This window comes from Vitis vinifera, chromosome 17, assembly GCF_030704535.1.
Source record: "Vitis vinifera cultivar Pinot Noir 40024 chromosome 17, ASM3070453v1".
Taxonomy (NCBI): domain Eukaryota; kingdom Viridiplantae; phylum Streptophyta; class Magnoliopsida; order Vitales; family Vitaceae; genus Vitis; species Vitis vinifera.
In genome coordinates, this window is record NC_081821.1 from 10,827,362 (window position 1) to 10,853,714 (window position 26,353).

The window sequence follows — 26,353 nt, forward strand, 5'->3', positions numbered from 1 at the left end:
ATGAGTAAAACAAAAATGGAGGGTATTAAGAATCCTTTTAGGGTACTTTTGAAATTTTTAAAATGTTTTTTTAAAGAAACATCTATCAAGTACAAGTATTTTGACCCAAAAAAAAAACACATTGAAGGTGAAAAGCACTTTCTAGGTTCACTGCCAACAGCTCCAAATGATTCTTTGATGCATCATTGCTTCTATTGTGAATCACTCTCTAAAAAGATAACCAATTGCAATATGCCTGTTTTGAAATTATTTTTGGTAATTAAATGAATATATAATAATAATAATAATAATAATAAAACTACTTAAAAAACAACATTTAAATTTAAAAAGAAAAAAAAATTACCTTCTTACGTTACGCACTCCTAACCTTACAAGACAACTCCCAAACCCATTCTTCATGCTTCATCTAAAATTACAGAATAATAGGGGCAAGTAAATTTCTAATTTCCGATAACATTTCAACTTACCCACTAGCATTCCTTGTGACCCATTTACAGATGAATCTTGCTTTAAATAAACAATAACTACCAAAAAAGAATTAAAATCAAAGTACAACGAAGGTTTTCGGAAAGCTCAGAATTGTTTTACATATAAAGAGAATGGGAAAAAGGGGTTCAAGGTTTCCATAATTTCATGGTGCTGTCTTCACTATATGTAGCAACCAGATTCCTGTGGGGATGATGGGTTACGCCGATTACATCCTTTTCATGCACCTGCCAGTGAAAAAAGAGGTAAAAGGGGGAAAATAAATAAATGAAACCACCAATACAAACGCAGTCCTAATACTCATGCCAGTTTATTGAGACACTGCTTGTGAAGAACTTTGCTGATTCTTGTGATGTCAGATACACCCAACTAATGGCAATCTCAAGGTGGTATTAGTAATAAATACTGGCTTAAGCTTCCACTACCTAATAGCTTACCTTCATTAGATGCTCTAATTTACCCGATTGGTAGCTGAAGCAGTAGATATTCCTACATATGATCAACAGTTCAGTTAGCTAATAGTAGAACCGACACCTGCAGTAAATCCAGCAGAGACAAGAACAGGCACATGGGAATCATATACTAAAGTGACATTTCAACAAGAAATGGAAAATCTTGTTGCAGCAACAGAGCAGAATACCATTTCAGCGGTTCTTAATTACTTTTAAGTTTAGGTTCAAAAAAAATTGAAGTTACATTTTTCTCAGCACCAGTTACAAATTCTTTAGGTACTAATCACCATGATGCTACAAGCACCTGGTTTCGGGTTGAAGGTTCATTTTCTTCCAAGAAAAAACTTGGCTAACTCACAACTGAACTAGAAAGTTTTGCAAGTGAGGGAAAAACTAGAACTTGATGATCGTGCTGGGGCAATCCAGTTTCCAAGTTTAGCAGAAACTCCCCTCAGGAAGGAAGGGTTCTCCTTGGCAACTGGAGCAATTGTTGGAAGCTTCTAGGGCCTTGACAAACCAAAAATTTCTGAAGAGGTTGCAGAGGGGAAAAATCACTTCCTCCCGCTAAAGAGAAGAAGGTGTCTTCAACTAATTGAAACTTTTGATGTTGGCAAATGGAGGGTCATTCTTATTCCAGAAGGAGATGGATCCATTGGGTTGTCATCAGCATGAGTCAGTTAACTGAAAGTTCTGATGAAACCCAATCAAAAGGACCAAGGGAAGCCAGCAGTTATGTATAAAAGTATAGAGGATGGATTGAACAATGGTTCTCTAAAAGTTGAACCTAAATTTTAAAGGTTGAGATTGAAGAAGGCATCTTTGGTAGTTAAGCAAGAATGCCCTGAATGCGCAGCAGCTGGAGTTGGAGAGTGAACATGTGGACAAAAGCTAAAAGATGGTAGGGACTCAAAGTAGTGTCTTGATTACCTGATCCTAAAAATGTTTTTTCTTTGTGCAAAAACCACAACCCTTGGGTACTGTTACCCAGAAAGGAGTTTCTCACACGGCTCTGTTGTAAGGCTAAGTCCCCTGTCAATTCATATCCAGGCACTGGACCTTTTGGTGGGGCAGGGGCCACTATAAGTATAAATTGATACTATTTGTATCAGAAAACCCAAAACTTTGCAAAACCATCAGAGGCTAGAATGAGAAGTAGGCTACAGGAGGTGCCTTGGAGGTCATTGCAATGCTTTAGAAGTTGTGTCTTTCCTCCTCTAGTTGATCTTTTCATTTGTGTAGCTTCAGCTACTGGTAATTCTCAAGAAGTAATCTTGAACATTACCATATAAAGTATTTTTTCATCAATTAAGTCAGGTTCTGAGTAAGTATTTTTTTCATCAATTAAGTTTGATTCTGAATAAAGTCACAAGGCCCACAGAATTGTGAGTAATATGAAATAACACAAACCAATGCAGCTACTCCCAATGTTGGTTTGCAGTGAAGTTTGTATTTTAAACCTTGTGTATACTAATACCATGAAAATTTAAAATCATATAAGAACTAAAAGCACAGGAAGAACCAATTAAACAAAGATAAAGTCATCAAGCAAACCCATTTTTAGGTTATTAAACCCCCACCTTATTAGAAGTGCTATTGGAAAGAAGAAGAAAACAGCAAAAGCAAAGACCAGGAAAAAGTGAAGAGAGAGAAGAGAAAGGTAAATAGAACTGTTCTATTCAAAGAAGCAAGGCACAAAAAATTCAGATAGAAACAAGCCTAAAATGGGTATCCTTTTACGTGGATGTGTATTGCAAAAGGAGAACTATGAATAGCAGAATTGGTTATCGCATGAGGTCATATACTCATTTTTTTTTTTTTTTTTTTGATAGGCAAGGTCATATACTCTTGTTAATAAATTTTATATGTGATTAAATGATAGGATTACTATAAAGGCAATTTCAGATAAAATAACTGAGGGTGAAACTGATGATGACAGCTCTGAGGGGATATATTTATAAGGCAAGCCCATGGAAATGACTAACTAAAATTATTAATGCAAACACTAATAAATTTAGTAATAAGATAGTTTAAGGATCAAAAGTTTGCCAGGTGGCACATTGCCGCCATAAACTGCCTACTTGAGAATTGTTTAAAAATTATATATCCAAAACCAATAAAACTAGAGCATAGTTGTCTAATGATCTCAAACCTTTTTAAAAACTATCACCAAAAACCAGCTTCAAAAGTGAATGAGAAAAAGAGAAATAAGAAAAATAGCTATATAGTCATTACTTATTTATTGCAAACAAGTAAAGAACTAGATTTACTTAATGGAAATAGATAAAAAGTATGACATTAAGAGCACAGCACTTCATTTAAGCAAATACCTGTCTTCACCAACACAATAAATCCATTCTCCTTTGGGTGAGACACAGGCTGCAACAAAATCTCCACCTTCTCTTTTACCAGAAGAGAAGCTCTTCACAACCTGCATCACAAACATTTTTTTTTTTTTTGATAAGTAACCTGCATCACAAACATTTAGAAATCACAACCATTCTGATCGTAGTTCCCCTTGGTTACGCACCTATACACCTAACTAAAGCTTGCTTTGCTAACTGCTTACATGTAAAACAATAATGATTGGCTCATGTTATATGCATCCACAGATCATCTTTATTAATTAAAGGACGATCATCTGCAAATCATCATAAATGGATGGGATAAACCTAAAGATCTTTACCGCCCACTGATAGATCACCAATTTAGGGACTATTACAACTCATAATCTGTATAAAAATTGGGTCAATCCTGTATTCAATACTGTATTGGCAGAGAACAAGGGATTGCCAGTTTAGGTCCTCCATTGCAACCCCTAAACAATACTCCTACACAAAACCCTAGAGATTACAAACGGAACCAGTGATTATTTGATTGATGTTCAGTCAGCTGTATGACATATAAGCAAGATTTCATGTTAAAAAGGATGTACATATAAAGTACAAGATTTCAATAAGGATAGAATTGTTTGATTAAAGAAAGATATTGAACATTTAAAAGCAACAAACACACGTGTGCCCAGACCCGTATAGCAACTTGCTTACAGAAAGCATGCAAGGAGCACTAAATAACAAAAAAGAAAGAAAAAGAAATACCATGGGCAGTAGGAAGGCCTTAACCAATCCCTAATCTATAGCTTCCTTCTCTAGAACCAAATAAACAAAAAAGAAAGTAAAAAACAAAAACAATACAAAAAATCAATCAAAACTGTAGCACTAAGAAGGCACGAAAAGAAAGAAAAAGGGTAAAACAAAAAAAATGAAACAAAACAAAGAAAAACAAAGAACAGAAACAAACAAACCACACACAGTAAGAAGGCCTTGACCAATCCCCAACTTTAGCTTGCTTACCCTCCTATGGATCCTATAGCTATGAAGAGATTTGAGGAAAGAAATTTATGCCCTTCCTGTCCAATGAGCTGCACATCCCTCCACCAGGCCCTCACCATGTCCTCTAACTTAGGATGACAAAGCGATATGTTGTCTAAACAGATGGGAACAAGGTCCTACTTAATTGAATTGCAGTCACGAAAATAGAAAATGGTTTGACAAAGGTTTAGGCAACATCTGAATTCTTGGATCATGTTGGAGAATTCAGATTCCCATTTATAGGAAAACATGAATCTATCAAGTCTCTTAAAAGGGGCTCTGCTGCAAGTTACCCCAAGTAAGGGATGTTTTTAAGGGCTGGATCCACCAGCTCGCACTCCCTAATTAAGTGGGAGAAAAAAAAAAACTCTCCCACTCAAAGTGGTACCAGCCTATGACCTTCTGGTTATTAAAATGCAATCCTGACAACAATAAAGTTTCTACTCCCCTTAGCAACACCCAATGGATCCCAACTAAAAAATTGTCTTTCAGCTCGGCTAGAATCCCTTTCACAGGCTTAAGCTATTCAACTATACCATTGAAATTCAAAGTCCTCCCCACTATCCACATGAAACCTAAAGGATCATTCCACCACTGCACAAGCCTTCAACAGTACAGTGTCCCAAACTTGAACCTCTTCATCCTGCTCTCCCACCAGCCCCGTAAAACAGAAAATGGCTCATCTGTATTCCTAGCATCCAGGATACCCTCATAATTCCCCTAGAAAACAGCTCCAATCTTAGGTTCTTGAATCAAGAAAACATTTGGGACTTGCAAGAAAATCATAGATAGCTCTCCTCTTATTGCTAGAACCAACCCTCAAATACTCCAGCTGATCATCTTCATCGAAACCACATCAATGATTAGATAGAGGACAGTGATTAGAGAGAGCAAAATGGTGAAGAAAGAATTATGTAGCCAACCCTAAGCCTCCTACTGTAGGAGAACTTCAAGAAAGTCACAGTAAGTCATGCAAAAATTCACAACTCTTACACATGCACTTTAATTCACAAATCACAATGTGAAGTTTCAGTTCTATGATGGTCTGCAATGTTTAACAATGAGAAAAGAGCCCTCATCAGTTGGTTATTTCCTATTGTCTATACAACAGACTAAAATAACAAATAGTGTGCTATCTCACCCTAGTTTCCACAAAGAAAAAGAATAAGTACCTGTCCTTGAAGTGTCATAAGGTATATTGATGATGTCCTGTTACACACAATAATATGGTCTGTATTTTTGGGGAAAAGATGAACGCCATTTACAGATGCGTCACCTCCCTAACAGTTCAAAAAGAAAAAGGTAGTAATTAGTCAAGAAATAAATTAAAGCAGACCAGATATGCAAAGGAATCCAAATTAGTTATATTGCTCAAACCAAAGAGAGATGCACTTTTTAAATAAAAGAAGTACCCTTAAATCCATCAAAAATAAAAAATAAAAGAAGTACCCTTAAAGGAGGTGGTGGCTTAAATGTCTGCAAACAGTCGGTTGTCTTCACATCCCAGACCTATAATAAGGCATATGCAACCTGTTATGGGCACAGGAGAATGAAATAGCCTAACCTAGTCTGTTGTCTTCACATCCCAGGACAAGATAAATTTACCTTTACTGTGCAATCACTGGAGGCAGTAACAACACGACCTCCGTCATTTGTAAATATAGCATCATTCACATAAGATGAATGGCCACGGAATTCCTTTAACAGTTTCCCAGACTTCAGTCCATGGATTCTAAATCAAACATAGCATAAGGTAAGTAACATTTGAACAACCAAGGGGTCCTCTCCTATTTCATAATCAATAACATCAAAATTGATAAAACTGCCTCACACCATAGAAGCTCCACAAGAAAACCCCGACAAGAACTTTATGTAAACCACATGAGAAAAGGAACTAGACCAAAATATGAATGAGACAAATGCCAAAATGTTGGCATGTCAGAATCACTACTCAACAAGTAATTTTGACACACCACATTAAGAAACACAATGCAAAAGGAAATTCCATTAATCAAATAAAACCTTGCAGTGCTGTCAAAGGATGCACTTAGTATCTGACTTCCATCTCGAGAGAAAACAAGACTTGTAACACCTTGGGAATGTGCACGTTCAAGTCGGCGTAAGCATTGACCAGTCCTTATACGCCACACCTGATACATATAGTTTGCAAATAAATCATCTTCAATTTTGATGTCAAACTTCCAATTTTGAAGCAATACTCCAATGTTTCACCAACAGTATAATGAAAGAGAAAAGTTGATGCAAATTAGAAGGATGCATAACACAAAAACATTTACAAGGTTCAAGCCAATGACAGGAATCAGATAATAAAAACAAAATTTGAATGCAAGACCAAATTTCTTAAAATAGAAAGGCATCAAATAAAACAAAAAGGAATAGAAATAATTGACCTCATGTAACACTTTCCATCCCTCCCTTTCATGCTTTTAGCTAAAATCCACCCAGCTGAATTCCATATCTAATTGGAATGCAGGGATAATTCGGAATCAGTTGAAATTTTGGGTAACATCATTGCAATAGCTGTTTAATTGAGAAATATTGCAGTATTGATTATATTTCCCTTCATTTTTTGTCAAAATAACATGGAGGCAGCATTTTATTGAAAACTCCTGAATGCATAAAATGTTAGCCAAATGCTTATGTTATACTTTATGTAGCATGGAAAAGAACAACATCACAGATAAAGAAAGCAAAGTCTGGAGAAGCAGGATGAAGGCAACATCAAAACTTATTTTAAAATTCAAGACTCATCCAACAAGTCTCTGGTACCTGTCCAAGCACATCGGAGAAGTGTTGCCAAACAGAGTACCATCTCCAAAGTACACATCTGTTTGGAACCATCCAATCCCTCAAATGCTATACAATCGAAACTCAGATTTTTTTTTTCCATGATAGATTTTTTGTTTTTTTTTTTCTTTTGTTGCTGTTACCTGGAGGTAAAACTGGAAGCTCCCCCATCCCCATTCAACCCCTTGCCACTTGAGCCAATCCCAAGGTCTGTGATCAATTTTCAGAATCTTATCATTCATCAGATTCCAGATACTGCTTTTACAAGAAAATTATAGAAGTTTTTCCCTTCTGTAGTTCAAATGGCAATAGTTTGGTGGGTACATGGTCATTCCATCAATACCACCTTCCATCAATTTGCCATCACAACTTACATTCTCCATGCCGTGACTTCATTAGTGGATGGAACCTTTCATTTTGGCTCACTATATAAAAGAACTGTAAGCCTTTCCTCTTTGCATAGATATGTGCATCATCACCACTCATCTAAAGATCCTTTTATACATTTTCTTAATGAGATTCTAAACCATATACAATGAGGACACAGAACAGGATTTTGTTTGCAGCAAGGTTCTGAGGTGTCTGACACAGCAAAAGAATACAAGGGGTGAAAATAACAATTACCTTGCTACAAAACTTCCTAAGAAACATTTTGATAAGTTCAAATAAAATAGAATATAGAGGGAGATTGTAAAAGTTACAGCATATGATTTATTAAAAATCCACCATGGCAAGACACCCAAAAATAGAAGATATGGAATTAAAGGAACAAATAGAAATTTAACTTCAAACCAATGTATGAACAATTAACAATACTTTGATTTTTCCATCTTGTGATCCAGATGCAAGCATCTCCGAATCTCTGCTAAAATCAACACAAAGGACAGCATCATCATGCATCATAAAGGTTTCCTGTAAAAGTTCATAGCATGTCAGCAAATTCATAGGAGGCCTCTGCCAAAAAGATAAATTGCTAAAAGTTTCTTTGTGCTTTGTAGGAACCAAAAATAGGAAATAATATTCATTACTGTGTCTTCCTCCAATTATTCTTGTCCTTGTATTACCATAAATTTAATCAGTTATGTTTAGTATGCCAGGCAGCCACCCACAAATATGTGGCATTTAAACTATTTTTCGAAGAAAACAAGCACTTGAGTATTGAAAGAGCAAGTGTAATCAACAAACATCCCATTGGCCAAAGACCAGACAGCATTATGTCTATGTCATTCTATCTTTAAGCATCTCATTAGTGGTGACCTTCATGATCATTAACTGAAGAGGATATTTCAGTCGTGAGGAAAGGAATGTCATTTTTCAATGTAGGAAGATTTGAAAGAAGGATTAAGAAGTGCACATGCCACTCCTACACAAGGACCAAGATCACTCCCAGAATAGAATCAGTTAAGTAAAACTCATCCTAAAGAAGGAGCAAAGAAGCCAATTAACCAGTATCCTGATCATTTTAAAGTTATGAAGAAACCAAAACCAAATAGAAGTGATTAAAATGACTCCAAAAAGTAGCCACAGGACTTGAGATTCCGTATAGACAAGGCAAAACAACTGGAAAAGATTGATCCACAACAAAAGATCTTCCGGGAAGCAACTCTGAAGGTTTCTACTACTGGTAATTGGGGTTCAAGTAGGAACCACCCTGAGGACAACATCAAAGTTAACCTTGATAGGTAGTCTTAGGAAAGCCACAAGAACTGGGTGTAGAAGGCATTTGAGGACATAGTATTGAAAACTTTTTCTTGCACGACTTGTACATTGAGAAAATGCAAGAAAAATAGGAGCTATTCAAATTGCTCCAAAATGATAGATAAGTTACAAATATCGATAAGAATGTATAACAAGTACATTAAACAATTATTCTGCAGAGTTGCATCGAATGAGTTAAGAATAACAAAAAGTAACATTTAAGAAATGGCTCCTATCATTGTAAAGAAGTTTCATCACCATATGCATCCAAGCACCTATATTAGAATATGGTAATTAGTTTAAGGAAAAACCACTCACATCAGCCTGATACTGAAGATCCTTCTTAAGTTTCCCACTTATATGGTCCCAAACCTGAAAGCACTCTAGAAGTCAGAGAGCATCTGAGTTTCATCAAAAAATAAATAAATAAATAACTATAAAGAGAACGTTTTTTTTTTACGTTTTTTTTTTTTTTTTGATAAGTAAAGTTTTTTAATTTATATACCTCAATAAATCCATCCACGGAGCAAGACACAAGAAACTGCCCATCTGGAGAAAACCGAGCATATTCTGCATGACTTTTTGTTCCAAACTGCAGTGTAACACCAGCACAACACATGAGATGAAAAGCAAAACAACTGAAGAACCCAATAGCATAAAGGAAAAACTAAACACCAACCAAATAATAGCTCAGAAGTTTCTTCAGAAACATATAAATAAGAATAAGAACTCAAATGAAAAACTGCTGTGATTTCCTTCTCCAACACTTCTACAATTTCGATGCTTTAATTCCATAATACAGACAAAATTTCATCAAAAATTAATATCACCCCAAGGTGTAAACATTATCTTTGGCAATAAGTGAAGAACAAAAGTATATTCAAGGGTGATATGACAATTCTGGCACACGATGCATCAAAATGTAGCCACCCACATACAATTAATAGAACACCAAGACATGATTCTTATTTGGACCATAAATGTTGCTACAAGAAAAAAAAACATGAATCACTTTTTTTTTTTGATAAGTAAGCACAGAATTCATTCAAAGAAGGCAAAAAAGCCCCAAAGTATACATGGCAGCTAAGGCCTTACAAGCAAAAAAGACCAAAAACTCACCACCCCTTAACTGGAGGCTAACCACTCCAGGAATCCTATAAGGGAATGCGGCTCCTCACCCCTATACAATTTAGCCCAACCCCAAATGTTACATACAAACATTTGAAAAGCTTTACAAAGATTTTGATATGAAAATGTCTGATTATTGTTCTGGAACAGGTTCTAAGTAGTTTAAGACCAACCAAGGACATTAGACACAACTATTTTATGATGGAAAGGTAAAACATTACTACAACAGTTATAAGCACTATCATCTAAGGAAACATCTAAAACAACAAATCAAGAATCCAATAGGCTGGCCAAGAGGAGCCATTCCTTTTGTTGACTTTGTTGAGGATCTTTGTGCCTCCTTGAGTTGAGTGTGGGGTTCAGGCCGAAGATCTTCCCCTTTCTAATCTTGTGTCTATATATATCTTTCTTTCCAAAGGACCTCCTATCCTTCTTGTTATCATCTATTATTTAGTACAATTACAGGTATAATTTTTCATCTGAATCAATAAATAACAAGATAAAGAAAATTTAAACACCAATGGTCACTTCTGGCCATTTGTTAGGCTAAGAGCATAAAAGGATAAGAACATTGTCTGGGAGATGAAACTTTAGTTTTCATTTTTCTTTTTTCTTTCAATAGGAAACAATGCATATTGGGTTGCGCTCCCTCTTCCATTCAGGCACTGTCCTATAAAATTCCATTTGCTTGTCAAAAGAAAAAGGAAAAACACAAAACGAAAAAGAAAAGGCAAAACATAAACTAAACAAAACAAAGAGATGCACAAGTGAACCAGTTCCCCAGATCTTATTATTAAAAAATTTTCAGCACCCAAGATCAGTAATGCAACAACAGATTCCAGAAATAAATAAATAAATATTTTATCTGGAAAATGTGAAACAAAACAAACTACTGCAACCCTCCTGGCCTGAAAAAACTAAACATTACCAGGACCAAGAAAGATATATTACACCTTACCTTGATGGTGTGCCCGAGAGTTGTTGGATACATATCATCTACATCTTGTTTCATAGCAGCTGTTCCTCGGAACAAGTCAAACTGTGTTCCTGGTGGAAGTAACCCTGAAAGAACAAAAGAAAAATCTGTCAGGTGAAAAAGAAAACAACAACAATGAAAGAAAAATGTTTCAAAAGATATAATCAATACCATAAGAGTGCCTAAGCATCAATTAAACAATTGATTTTCCAAGGCATGAAAAGGCGGGCAAAGGTTATGCAATGATAACAATTTTTTATTTGCCCATCTATTTCCAATAATATGCATTTCAGAAAATAGAAAATATATTTAATGCAACTCCAGTTCTTGTACTCAACGAAGGAAACAAGAACTCAAGTGTATTACAAAACAAATAAATATATAAGATTTTGAAAGCACTTTAAGTAAACAAGTCACATTCACAGCATAATGCAACATTACAATAAAATGTTAACCTTGATGTTGCTGCCACTTCAGAGCCTGACCAATGAGAGCCATTAATCGTGATGGAGGAACTACAGAAACTTCAGCAGCGAGGGCTGACAAATGAAAGAGAGGAAAAATCATAAAGAAAATAAAAGACATGAAGTATAACTACAAATATTAAAGAAATCACAGTATACAATTATAAATGCATTATGCGTTGATCAATCCCATTGCTCCCTGTATATTTAAGTGAGATCCACAGGCCTTATTGTGACTTCAAACCAACTGATTTTTAGTGACAATACCAACCATTCTTTGAACACTTCAGACAAGATAAGAAAGGAATGACACACTACATCACTAAGCCAATACACCAGAGTTTAAATAACAACTGCTGAATCAGAGTGCCAAGGCTTGATTTAATAACATGAGAAGAGGGCAGACCATGCCATCTGAAGGAGAAAGCTAGGGAAATTTCAGTAAACACATTATTGAGATTTTAAACTTGCTTTACGTCATAAATTTACTGATGACCCAAAACAGGATTAGTTACATCCTTCTTATTTCCATATCCAGCATTGTGAACATTTGATATTTATGTGGTGCCATGGTGAGCATAAAGGTGATCAAATCATTAGATCACATCAATAACTTCTGCACCACTGGGATAAACATGGTAAAATAAATGTGATCAGCCTATTGTTTATATTATAATGAAAAACATATAAGCTAAAAGAATTTGTCTAAATTTTTCTAACAAAAGTTATACAACTTGGATGAAGAAGGTCAACAACATAATATGTACTTTAGCTACAAAATTTATCTAAATTTCACTACACTCTTAAAGAAGATTATTTACTCAGAAGCAGTAATATTTTTCAGAAGTAGAGAAGTTGATTCTTATAAGAGCACCTAGTGTGGTTTGTTGGCCTACTCTTATCTCCCCTTTATTTCCATTGCTTTATTGCTGAGAAGTTAGAGGAGTTACGAAGAAGTTTCCTTAAGGGAAAATGGGAAGGGAATTTAGACAGGCCTGAGTTAGTTGAGACAAGGTTTGGGAACCAAAGAAGAAGCAAGAGTTTATGTCTATGAGAGGTTCAAGGTTGGGTGTCATCAATAAAGTCTTCCATTGAGAGCTTTGGAGATTTGTAGAGGAGCTAAAGTCTGTGCAAAAAGTGGAGGCAAAATATGGAGATGGAGAGTAAACTTGGAAGATTAGGTTTGTAGATAGTGTTTTCAGGGAAGAAGTAGGAAAGGAGTCAGAGAGCTTTCAAAGAGGGCAGACTGCAGAGCTTCAACATTGAGCTTAAAGAGTCTCTCCTTGAGTCTTGGTTTCTGTTGTCTATGGATTCTTGAGGAGGAAGGAGTTTGTTACCTTATGATTTTGTTAGATCAGGAGGTGTGGGATGAGATCATTGTCTAGTGTTAGTTTGCTAAATGAGGAATCTACAATGTATACTACAATAGATATTCATATGGTGTCCTTATTGAACTAAAAGTTGTGGTTGAACTAGGAGTCTATAATATGCATGCACAATGTCATAGTCTTTGTTTTTTTATAGGCAAACAGAAAATATATTAAGCAGCATCTAACAATAAAGAGGCGCAGCCTAAGCACACAGGATAACATTATAGTTAATTAGACTATTGATTCAATTAACACAACTAATATTGTTTAATTTTAGAATTTATCTTGTGGATTCTATTCAAAGAAGATGATGGTAATCTTTCCGGGTTTCTAGCATGAAATCTGAATTAAAAAATGGTTCAATAGTGTGACTTTTCCCTTTAAGAGTCTCAGAAAAATCTTGAAGTAGACTATTAACAAAGTTAAAATTCAAGTCATAGGTTCATTGCACATAGAGTGGATCTTTTGTTTTTTTAAGTTTTAAAAACAAAGAGGAATATCATGCCTACAATAACACATATCGCAGCCTTTTGTAGGGAACATCGTGACTTTTTCCTTCATTCATAGGCTGTTAACTACACATATAATTTCTATTTGAGGCCTATCAAAATAAAAAATAAATAAAAATTAAAAAGGAAAACAGAAAAAGAGAACAAAAAGGAATTGAAAGGAATGAATAAAAACAAAGAAGAAAATAAACACTAATAAAAAGAGAGAATAAAAACAGGTGCAGACTTCAGGGATGAGGTGTTACAAGCAAGCAACAGTCCTACAGATCTAAACAGAACAAAGTCCCTTTAACTTGATTTTCTTTAAATCTCTAGGATTAAAGGAAGTATATCCATCATCACCATCTGTTATTCCTCAGCAGGGTATACTTTTTCATTGTCATCATCCAATTCACTTTAGTTTTTGTAATATACAGTACCTTTCATGGTCCATGTCAATATTATAATACTTTAACTTCCTGGGGAGATAACTTCATTTTCAATAGGAAAGACATGAACCCAAATTTTAACCAGCAACATTCATGCATCAATTAAATGCAATAGCAATGTGAGAGGCAGAGGGGAAAACCTTGGGCAATTTGAGCACGACGTTTCTCTTTTGTTGAATCTTGATAAGCCTGTCACATGACACAGTGCACAGTTTTTTAGCACCAAGCACAAACTCAATGAAGCAGAAACTATAGCATAGATTTGATATGATAAAAAATAATCATCTCAACAATAATCATTTTCATCAATTCTAAGGTTAACAATGCTCTTACTGTGCAATGGGGGTTCTGTACAGAAAATATAGAAGCCAATGCAACCAACTTGCACAAGGAACCATAAAATTGAACAGTGGGCAGATTCAGAAATCTGAAAGAAAATACAAAGGCAATAAGATCCTACAAGAGCAGTGAACATATACAAGCACAAATTCCCTCCCTTGGAGTCAGGGGCATGATCTGACCATGCAAGTGAAGTGCCATGTTTAGTTCACCTCTAGTTTAATGGCATTATGAAGAAATATACAGAAGTAAAAGGAAATGCAACATGATGATTTTTTTTTCTGTAGATGAAAAGCCACAACCCAAATGAAGATTACTAAGTTAAACAAAGTAACCACCAAAGTGTAGCATAAATTTCTATGCTACCGAAACTATATCCATTACTACATTTGCCATGAAACCCGCTTTTAATAGCCCAATTTCTTTATAATATTTTGACTATTCAAACAAATCTCACCAAGCCTAATGGATCCAAAAAATCTGAGAGTCAGCTCAATACTGAAAGATAAATACTTTCTATTAATAGGGCGATGCTATAGGGTTTTTTTTTTTTTTTTTTTCACTCTCTCTTGATAGGTAATAGGCAATGCTACAGCATCATCTTAAGGTATCAATAATTTGGGATTTTTTTTAGCCAAAAACTAAATAAAGTCCCTTTATTTAGGGAACAAAACCTAGACATAGAATTCAGATTGTATTCAAGTTGGTGGTGATTGAAGACTCAACTGGACATCAATATAATTAGGGAAGTTCAAATTGATCTGTTTATTCCCAGATCCATAAAATGATCACAATCACTCTCATATTTTGTCTGCGTCAGAGGATCCAAGTTGTGATTCATAACCTCTACATTGAAGGACACGGAAGAAATAAGATTGACCCTCTCTTCCATTAGCCCTCTTCTCTTCATATGAGAAACTCTAGCAACTCATCTAGAAGAAAGCCTTCATCACACAATGATGAGACCTGAAAACTGAATGATTCATCTTTATTGCAAGTCCAACACCAATTTCATTACTCAAAAGTGTTCCAAACAATTATTAATGTATGCTTTTTCCTCCTCCAAACAAGATGTATTGGGCATGGTCTCCTATGCCATTTACTCTTCCAAATCCTTTGTTTGGTGCCCTCTCTACAAGCTAAAAGCAAAATACTTTCCCTCAGATTGTTAAATCAGGAAGTCGAAGCATTCACTTAGTAGGTAGGACATAACAAGATTAGTACTAATGCTCTGTTCAAGATTAGGAGGCTTTATGAAGTCATCAGCCACTGATTAGTGTGTCCTGTGCATGGAGAGCACAGAGTCAACTAACAATATTTTTCTCCACCATATTGCCCCATTGCTCCATTGCCTTGGGGTCAATGGCAAAAGCATTTTTTTGAGTGGCTTGTATTACATTGGTTGCCACAGAGAGTTTATCAAAAAAAAACATTGGTTGCCACAGAGATAAAATATGTTGACTATTTCCTGTCAGGTGTTAAGGAGGAACCTAAAGGAAGAATGTTGAGGCATGGGAACTTTTAACCACACTTTGGATGATTTGGCCTAGGAAGAACACCAGAATCTTCAACAGAAAAGAGAACCATTGACAACCCAAAGGGTAACATCTAACACCTCATTTCTCCTAAAAGGCTACCACTAAGGAATTCTCTGGTGTTCTGGTTGCATTGGAAATCGAATTGGCTTCCTCATTGAAGAGGTGTGTAGTAATCAGGGCTATTTGGGCTTAGCTACCTTTTAGGTGCTGCACACTCAATTTTGATGGCTGTTCTCTAGGTCACCATGTCAGATGGATTAGTCACTGGTTTGAGGACCAAGGGATGGATCATTAAACCATTCAAAAGGACTATTAATAATGGGTCGGCTAATGAGACAAAGATTCTGCCTTATTCGAAGACTTGAAAAGAACAACCACAGCAAGGGTCTTTAAACTTGTGCTAAATGAGCATTTGGCAACGTTATACTCTGGCATCACTAGGCATAGAAGGTGCCCTGGTATGGATGATAGCTGCATTGTGGATCTTCCAAGAGAAACCCATTGATCCTTCCTAGGAGCAGCTAACAAAAAGGTTGAGAGACTCACAAATAGGGAGCTTATTCCATCATCTTTGTTGGAGACTATTTTCCTGAATTTCTGCAAACTCTCCTTTGTCTTGGTTCTTCGTTTGAAGGGTATTTTTATACTAGGAGATGTTGTACCGCCTAAAGAAGCCCCACCCTTCCATGTCACTTTTCAATTTTTATTAGTAATGTTTCTATTTCCTATATGAAAAAAACGTGGCTACACAAAAGAACCCTAACTAGATCATTTTCCTCTCTCTCTCTCCCTCCCTCCCTCCCTCTCCCTTCTGTGTCACTTTTCAATTTTTATTAGTAATGTTTCAATTTTCTGTGTCCCTCCCTCTCCCTCCCTCCCTCCCTCCTCCCTCTCTCTCTCTCTCTCTCTCTAGGCAAACAAAAATGTTATTTACAGGATCAATCAGAAAAGGGTGCACCAAAGTACATAGAACATATGCAAGAGTTGCCAATCAGCGATAAAAGGAGAAAGAAGCCAAAAAAAAGAAACAAAATCACTCTCTCCCCATTATTTAGAACCGATTAATTAGATCTAAAATAGGGCAATGTGAATGCAATAAGGTTAAATTTAAAACTAGGATAAATTCCAGTCTCAGAAAACCACCCAGAGTCTCAAACTAGTCCAAGATTAAATATATTTACACTGCCAGATTTGGTAATGAACCATAATTGTACAAATTAGAAGGTTTCTGAAGAGGCCGTGAACGTTCAATAATGAATGAAACGGCGACTATGCCATTTCAAGAACAAAACCAGTCAACCAAAGATTATCAAATGATTTCAAGTACAGAAATGATTACCATATGTGGGATATTTTCTAAAAAGTTTATAATGCATTGACTCGATAACTACCATCAATGACATCAAACATACACATCATCCCACTGTATTCAGAAACTCACTTATGAAAAACAATGGTAAAATGGAAGAGTAGGTGTGAAGAATGATACAATGTATGATTAAAACCATCATTCTAACCTCATGTGGATCAAAATAAGTTCGAACAAGAAGATGCTCAAGACGCAAGTATCTTTCAGGCTGCTCTTGTTTCATGACACCCATTGCCTGAGTTTGTCTTAAAATAGCACGTGCAGTATCCAATTCTCGCAGTTCAATCATTTCTAAAACAATCTGCAAACAGAAAGACAACAAAACCTGAAAAATGGAAATATCCATGGAGGCAAATGCAACAATAGAGCATCTAAAATATGATATTTGATTCTGACTTGACAGTCCAATATTGAGGCCAAAACACAGACACAACACCAAGGGTCAAAACAATCTAAATTTTTAGCTGAGACGAAATTGGCTTGACAAGCTTGAACATAGAATGATAGTCAACTCAACCCATCCTAGGACAGGAGCCAAGAGGGCCACTAGATGATAGTCATATCGTTCTCACAAGATATCGATAGTGTGTGAGATGGTAGTCATTCTCCTCATGAGAAATCAATAGTGCACACATACATGCATGGAAGAGAGAGAGAGAGAGAGAGAGAGAGAGAGAGAGAGAACTACTTGAAACCATTGTCATAAAAGGAAAAGAGAATTGGTCATCATTACCATCCCAATAAAAGTGAGAAAAGTATTTGTTGATGCTTATAATTATTTTATAAATAAAAAAATAAAAAATAAAAAGATCCAGAACTTCACAATTTTTTTCCTTTCAAATTGTAAAATTGGAGCTTCTTTATTGTTATGCTCTGGATGCACATGACCTAGGGCGACCAGGATACATTCTCAAGATTAACCTTTATCAAGAATCTCTCGGTTTCAATGTCACCAGTATGAGATAAACCAAAGGAGATGCCATCGATAAATAATGATTGCACAACAATCTCCTGCAGGTTCAATACTAGCAGCTAACACCCCCAAGAACCCTCCCCCAAACAACCCACAACACCACATGCTCCCCCACCCCACCCACCACAAAAAACCCCCTCCTTTCATGTGTTAAGATCCTCTGCCAAATAGCTGCTCATACAGAGAAAGCACATAGTTTCTTCTCAGGGAATTGAACCCTAATCTCAACAAGCTTGTAGTAAGATTTCATTGCAAACCTTCCATTTTTAGTCCTCTTCCATATCATTTCATCCTCACTTGCCCAATCCACCTCCACTCTGTAAATGTACTCCAAAGAGGAACCTTGGATTCCAGCAGTTCCTTATCTGTGCCCGCCTGACCAATTTGTCATCCTAGGAACTCTGTTATATGTTATGCTGGAAAATGTTTCCTTCATAGTCCTCCACCAACAATCCTAATCTTCACCCTCTTTGCATATTCCCACTCTGTAACCTATGAATTTAGAGAAATCTTCCCACCAACTCTTAATTTGCTCCCAAAGGAACCCTACCTCTACCTCTTCATGACTCCTGGCCACCACTGTCCTCCATAAATCCTCCAAAAAGTCATCGAGCGAATGATTTTATCATGAAAAAAGATGGCAATAAAAAGAAAATGAGAGGGTCAATGATTTGGTTGTAATGGAGTACCAGCAAACAAAAAGTTGAAATTAGAAAAACAACCACAAGACAAGCTTAATCTTACAAAAAAAAGGGAATATTACACAAAAGATTTGGTTGTAACATGTTTGCACCCTGAACTACAAAAACAAACAAAAAGGCCTCTCAAATTGTACATGCATAAAACTTCTTCCCCTCTTATCAATTTTCCATTGAAAAACTAATATTTAAGCATTTTTTTCAACTATTTCGATCCACTTTAGTGATGATTTTTCCCTTATTTAAAAGAAGAATGTTTTCAAAAGATCATGCTGATGGGAGAAAGCCTTTTAAAGTTTATTCAAGGAGGAAAGGGAAGACCTAAGTAAACTTTAAGTAGGATTAATATTAATTAGAATTGATTTAGGATTGGTATTTGTTGGAGTCTAATTAAGATTAGCTAGTTGAGTTAAGAATTTGAGTCATGATAGGTTATTAGAGTCCTAGTAGACTTTGAATGTTATAATTAGAATTAAAATTATAATAGGTTATTAGAATCCTAGTAGACTTTGGATTTCTTAAAGAAGTCTATAAATAGACTAATCAATGTAAATCAAAGGGATGAATTTATATTAATAATATTATATTTTCTTTCATTGCAAGGTTGCAACCCTAAATGGTGAGACTCCTAGAAGGCCTTAGTGAGACTCTAAGATTCTCCATCTTTTCTTCATTGTTTCTTCTCTCCCTATTTCTTATCTTATAAGTTTCTCTACCATAAAATTTATTTGTTGTTCCTCTCCTTACACCCTAAAAATAAAACCCTAGTCCACCTACCCTTGAGTGTAGGCAACCATCCTAGGGTTGTCCTACATCACATGCCCAGCAACATTGCAATACCAAGGAGCATTGCAAAGTTAAGAAATTCAAATTTGCCACTTGATCCACTGAAAGCAACAGGAGACAGAATTCACACACAAATCAACTCCATTATGCAGGTAAATGATCAAAATCGGAAGCACAATTTCTGCATTGATTAAAATTACCTAAACGAAAGAAATGGCAAAAGAAGCCTCATATTTGAGAATTGGTTTGAGAGATTGAGAAAGAGGGTTAAAAAGTGTGGGTCCGAGAGCTTAAGAACAACTTTGTGAGAGCAAGAAGGAGCCAATTTAAGAGATTGAGAGAGAAAGTTGATAAAGAGAGTAGAGGGAGTAGAGGGTTTAGAATGAGTTTGAGAGAGAAAGATTGGATTGAAGAAATTGAAAAAAAGATAATATTGAGAAATTGTAAATTTGATAGGTTTAGAATAAGATTTGGAGATTGAGGAAGAGGATTATTAATAAAAAATGAATATGTATATGCATATACATGTACATATACACATATCTTTGGAGCATTAAGAATAAGGATTGAGAAAAAGAATAATGACTGGTAATTTGATATTTTTGCTAATTCCCTCAAATAGCTCAAGAGGATTTTTCTATGTTTGAATAGTTCAGGGGCCAAAGTGGACAACCCCACAATGCAACAACCACCCAACTCCATAGCTGAGGATGATTGGTGGACTACATAAGCCTTATAGCTGCAGTTGACGATTTAACAATGGATTAGTATTGTGCAAGGATTAAAATATCGAAAATCACAAAAAAATTGGTCCTTGGATTTTACAAAAATATCGGAAATATCGACAAAAACTTTGAAAAATATATTGACAGGACTGGAATTAATCAAAACTTATAGAAGTATTAAAAAATTTAAGAAATAATAATATACATGTTAAAGTTGTTTTAATGGGAAAAAAATTACATAAATATATTTAATATAAAAAAAAATGATGATGTACATAATTATTTTTTTTGTTTAAAAATGTTTTGACTTATTTGTCAGTTTATATTTATTTTTTTTTTTTGATAGGCAAAAGCACAAAGATATATTAGAGAAAGGGAGCTTGAAAGGCAACCCAGAGCATACAGGGAGTATACAAGAGACACCTAAAACAAGCAACAAAAACACAAGCACTCACCGACCCTCAACAAGAACCCAACCAACAGTCAGTTTATATTTATATATCATGTTTAATTATAAAATTTCATTAAGAAGGTTATCGTAATGTTTTTATATCATCAATAATTAGTTAGATAGAATTTAAAAATGAGATAATTAAATTTATTTGAAATGAGATAATTAAAATTAATTAATTTATTAAGAAAAATCTATATTTCTTTTTCTTTTCTTTGTTTTTTGGAAAGCTTTAGAAGACATAATTAGTATATATTTAATATATGTGATATATTTTTATTGAGGGCAGCCTGCCCTACTGGTGAGGGCCAGCTTTTGCAAGCACAAGGTCATGGGTTCAAACCCCAGCCCTGTTTTTAATTTTAAATATGGAAGGAGTGGTGCAGCGCATGAGAGGAGTGTGCAATGGTTCCACACATGAGAGGAGTGCAGAGCGCCCAAAAACAGCAATAATGCCAAAAAAATCAGAAAAACTCCAAAATTCAGGATAAAAAATCCCAAAATATCAATGAAATTTGATCCAACTGACTTTCCATGGCCGATTCCCCATCATTAGAGTTAAAATGACAACTATATGCATTCAATATTTCTCTTTATGATAATACCAAATTGTTCAATGGTCATTTCCAGGAATTGTTCAAGGCTCACCATACACCTAGACTCATGGAGCTTAAGTGACTCAATTAAGCCTTCTAACTCAAGAATCAAATACTGGCATTAACTATTCCTTCTTTTTCTTTTCTTTTTTTGGTAGCATGTGGCCATTGACTTCTTAAAAAAATACTGGCATTAAAAATTTTGTTTCTGATTAATTTCTAAAAGATTTTTTTTTTAATTAATTTCTGGAAGATACATTTTTTTTCTTGAAATCAAGATTCACAAATGCTTTCCAAACATGATTTATTTCCTCCTCCAATCAAATTTTCAAATTAGTTTCTCATTATAGAGTATCTCTAAATCTAATCTAAGACAAAGCTCAAGCATACACACAAACACACAGAATTAAAGAATTTTAAGAGAAGAGAATATTATTTCACCCTCCAAATATATATATATATATATATATATATATATATATATATATATATATTTTATAGACAAAAGCTTGTATTAAGATACGCCAAAAAAAAGGGGTGCACCCAACGTATACAGGCAATATACACAAAAAACCAACCCAAGCATCAGAAAAGAAAGAAAAGCCTAGAAAAGAGCAAGGCTAGCCACAATAAAGAGCCTCCAAAAAATTCAAATAAGAAGGAATTTCCAAATCCAAAAACTGTTGGAACCACTCCACAAGGGATCGGATGAAAAGATCCCTCAAACTTTGGTGTGATAATTCTTCATCTTCAAAGGTCCTTTGGTTGCGATCTCCCCAAATACACCAAAATAAACAAATTGGAGCCAGTTGTCAAACTGCTCTTTTCTTCTTCCCTAGCCCCTTGAATTTCCATTCTAGGAGAAAATTTCTCACTGAAACCGGGAACACCCAAACCAAACCAAAAGTTGTTAACAATACTGTCCAAAGCTGTCTTGTCCTATCACAATGAATCAAAATATGATCAATTGACTCTTCACTATCTTTATAAAGATTACATCTATTAACCATGGACCATCCCCTCTTCATCAATGTGTTTACAGTTAATATCTTCCCCCAAACTGCTTCCCAAACAAAAAAACGAGTTCTAAGAGAAGCATAAGATCCCCAAATCTCTTTATCTGGGAATAATACATTGTTCCCAGCCCTTAGAGAATTATAATAAGACTTGACACTATACTTTCCCCTCCCATCATATATGTCCAAATATATATACACACAGAATTAAAGACTTTTAAGAAAAGAGGTTTGTGAGGCTCTAATTCTAAGTCAAAAATTTAGAGGAACAAATTTCTTAAAATTCTGCCAGGGATCAGTTCTAATAGACCCTTGGGGCTCACTTCCACCTGTAAGCCTAACCTATTTTGACCTTCTATTTCTTGTTTCCTTCAATACACATTTAAACAAATTTATCTGAAATTTCAAAGTATGTGAAGTAACTTTGTCAGACATGATACACCCAAGGAGTTAGGTATGGATTTTTGTCATCCTAATGTTCACGTGCTATCAAATCATCTCTAACTTTCTCAAGTCACAAACTCTCCAACATCTCCTATTTTAGAGGCATTGTCATATAGACTATTGAATTCCATACCACAAACATAAAAGGTCATCAAACAAGCCATCTAAAAACCCATTTCATTGTCCTGGACTCCTCTTTTTTCAACTCCAAACCATTTTACCACAAAAAGGCAGAACCATTTTACAATTAATTAAATCTCAGCGGTTACAGTTATGAAGATCCCTCTTCTTGCAATTAAGAAGAAAACTGATGGAGGAGAACGAAAAAGGAGGAAGAAAATTCTGAGTTGGGATTGACTTATATCTCACTGAAACGGGCAAGATCACCAACAGCTTTCTCAATGTCTTTGTGTTTCCAGATCCATGATATCTTTGTTGATATGCAGATCTTACAATTTGCAAGAAAATATTATAAATAAAAGAGATGGACCTATATACCAAAGTACACAAGACATACCAAGGGTGTCAAATGGCATTGTCATAAAAACGAGAAAAGCAAATCACACTACTCCCTCTCTCATCTAGAGCCCACCCAAATCCACATAAAAAAAAAAATAAAGGCATTGAGTCTTCTCCTATGTACAAACACACCCACAACCTAAGTTGCACAAAAATGTGTGTTTTAAGTGCTTGAATTGTCTACTCTTTACTTTCAAACACCATTTGATTCCTCTCCTTCCAAATCGCCAAAAAAATGCATAGGGGAGAGGCCCTCCATACCATCCATTTCCTTCCCATAAAAGAGCTAGGACAACTTAAGAGAGTTACCTTGACCGTAGAACAAAGGACTCATGCAATACCAAACAAAGAGAATATAATTTACCATAGAACCCTTACTCTGGCACGATGAAAGAGAATGTAATCTATTGATTCCTTTTCACTTTTACAAAGAACACATCTTTTCGCCAACAACCATCCTCCCTTTTGAAGCCGATCCTCAATCAATACTTTGCCCCAACTAGCTTCCCAAGCAAAAAAAGCCCATTTTTTAAGAGAACCATGAATTCCAAATGATGGCCTCTAAATAAGGAATTGCATGCCCCGACTCCAAGATGGAATATAAAGATATGATGGAGAAGACCCTATTCCTGGAATCCATCCATACCACTCTTATCATTCAATTCCCTGCTCACTAGCATCCCTTGAAGCCTCTAGAAAAAAGCATTCACATCATCTAGCTCCCAATCATTTAAGTGTCTACAGAAACCCAATGGCCTCCCTCACTCTAATCCTCCCACACATCCTCCACCCAAACCTCCTTTGAGGAAGCTAAAACAAACAAGGAGCAGAAAGCCATATATGTGTATATCATCAAGTACAAGTTAGTAAAGTTTTCAAAAACAAAATTATATGGAAAAGAACCATGAAAACTACGAATGAATCATAAAGAAAGTAATACGACAATACGAACAATCTTATTTTTGTTAAATATGCACCATCTACCTGCTCATACAAATCCTCCAGTTTCTTCCTGGGAAGCTTAAGTTGTGCTACTTGAGGCAATATTGCATCCCACCTTCCACTATTAATATCAGCAATAAATGTCTCGAGGCTGTCGACCGTATTCAAAGATACCTGACACTCACTTTGTAATGTCTGAAACGTTTGGTGCAAGGAATTTTCTTTACAAAACTGAAGCACGATCTTAATGACACTGAAAGATGAAGAAATACATAAAATTAGATTTACTTCACATCAAAACACTATAAAGTATTAGACAGCTGAAGATATAGGAAGAATACATATAAACAACCAGCATTTCACATGACAAGTTTTAACCCGCTGTTTGGTTGCCGAGAACATTTAGAAAAAGAGAAGAGACAAAAATGCTGAATTTTCAAAATTTACATATCCGCACTGAAATGGTAAGCAAAACAGCAAAAAAAAATTAAAATAAAAATGAAATTAAAAATAAAACGAGCTCAAACTTCATTTTCCATTTTCCTTTTCCTGAGTTTTCTCGGCGTCCAAACAGAGGGTTTAACTGAAATGAGCAAAGATTAAAGAGAATAGAGACGGTAGTAGAGGTAGATGAAAGAGAAAACTTACTCTCGAGCTTCGATTTCTAAGGTCGATGACATTGTCGCAAACAGTTGTAGCAGAGCGATGAGAGAGAGAGCGAAAACTAGGGTTTATGTTGAAATTGGCGGGTCACGTGCGTGGAGCGTGATAATTTTCTCATGGTTACTTTATTTGTTTTCACTTCTATTTTTTTATTTTTGTTTTTGAAGTTAAGAGCTTTAAAAAAAATAATATTAAATAATCCCTTTTTATTTTTATTTTCAAAATTTGTCAAATATTTAAAAATTAAAAATATAAAAGGTTAATTTCTCAAATGTATTTAAGCGGGTTTTTTTAATATAATATTGAACATCTTACTATTATGTTTGCTATTCTAAAAAACAAGAAAAAAATTATATTTAGTATTATTTTAATAAAAAATAAAAGTGAATAAATTATATTTGTTAACTTGATTTTAAATAATAATAATAATATTATTATTATTATTTTATTACTAGTTTATATAAATAGTAGGGAGTTTAAACATGATTGGAGACTCGAACAAATAAAAACCTAAATTTAATTAAATTTTTAAAACATATTAATAACTATTGATTTAAAAATACTACGAATTAAAATCTAGTGATAAGTTATATTTTATAAAATATAATAACTCGTATAAGAAGTATGAATTTACTTTATGTTGGTGTGTTGGTGCACATGGATGCCTTATCTTGGTTATTAGAGTTGGGCTTTGAAGTGGTATGCTAATTTGAATGGTTACGTATTGAACAAGATGTATGCAAAACATGTCTATTGTTATTTGAGTGACATGTGTTCTTCTAATTACTATCTTGTAAGAGTTTTTCACCTTGAGGGGTACTTAGGCTAATGCATGGGTTAGTGATCACTTTAAGTCACATATGAGTAAGACCCACATGGAGGTTATATATTCTCGTGATTTTCAATGGTTGTTAACTCAACATGTAGTTTGTGTATACCCAAAATAGACACCATGATATCCTGCTAAGGAGACAATATATCCCCTTTGAGTAATTCTAAGATACACAGTCAAGGTGAATTCTTGGCTAGAGTAATTTCAATTGATTATTGAAATTATTGTTTTATTCTTTTAGGATATGGTAACATCAGTTTACTATGACAAAGGTGAATTTGCAACTTGAAGGTTAAAGATATAATTTATTAGTGGATAGCAGATACTAATTAAATCACAAGCAAAACAAACAAATACAAGGATTAGTAGGTCATGGGACAACTATTATCTTTAGCAATTAGATGTGATTAGTGGAGTGCGGCTAGTTAACTTCAATTAAGTGATAGATTACTATGAAATTATGTTTGATTAATTTTATGAGAGTCGGAATTAGATGTTGCATTAGTTCCCAATCAATCTACCTATTGGGAATCATATAACAAGTATTTCATGGGTGGCATAGAACTCATCTACCCCATGCTCTTCCACCTGATCTCTCCCTTCGTGAATGTTTGGCATAAGAAAAGAGTGGACTTCTCTTCCTTTCCTCTTGATGGTGGTTAGAGTTTCCCTCTTTAGAATTTTAAACAAACTGAACTGGAAGATTGAAGCACTAACCCCTAAGGGGGTTTATATATGCTTCCATATGGGCTTAAGTCATATAATTCAGCCTACT

The 26,353-nt window shown here is 35.0% G+C and overlaps 1 protein-coding gene across 2 annotated transcripts; it reads right to left on the minus strand.

Moving 5' to 3' along the window:
- Nucleotides 1–368: 368 nt before the first annotated feature.
- LOC100241550 (suppressor of mec-8 and unc-52 protein homolog 1) lies at nt 369–24,858 on the minus strand. Of its 2 annotated transcripts, XM_002281497.4 has the most exons (16): nt 24,732–24,858; nt 24,126–24,336; nt 17,082–17,234; nt 13,828–13,876; nt 11,372–11,455; nt 10,899–11,002; nt 9,318–9,404; nt 9,131–9,184; nt 7,931–8,026; nt 6,329–6,456; nt 5,912–6,038; nt 5,756–5,815; nt 5,479–5,586; nt 3,266–3,366; nt 924–975; nt 369–713 (listed from the first exon to the last, which is right to left on the minus strand). In XM_002281497.4, the coding sequence occupies exons 1-16, from the start codon at nt 24,761–24,763 to the stop codon at nt 615–617; spliced, it is 1,545 nt and encodes a 514-aa protein (XP_002281533.1). In that variant the 5' UTR covers nt 24,764–24,858; the 3' UTR covers nt 369–614. The 2 variants fall into 2 exon arrangements, with proteins under 2 accessions (XP_002281533.1, XP_019082149.1); XM_019226604.2 differs by lacking the exons at nt 24,126–24,336; nt 24,732–24,858 and adding an exon at nt 14,021–14,114 and having other exon boundaries at nt 17,082–17,194.
- Nucleotides 24,859–26,353: the final 1,495 nt, after the last annotated feature.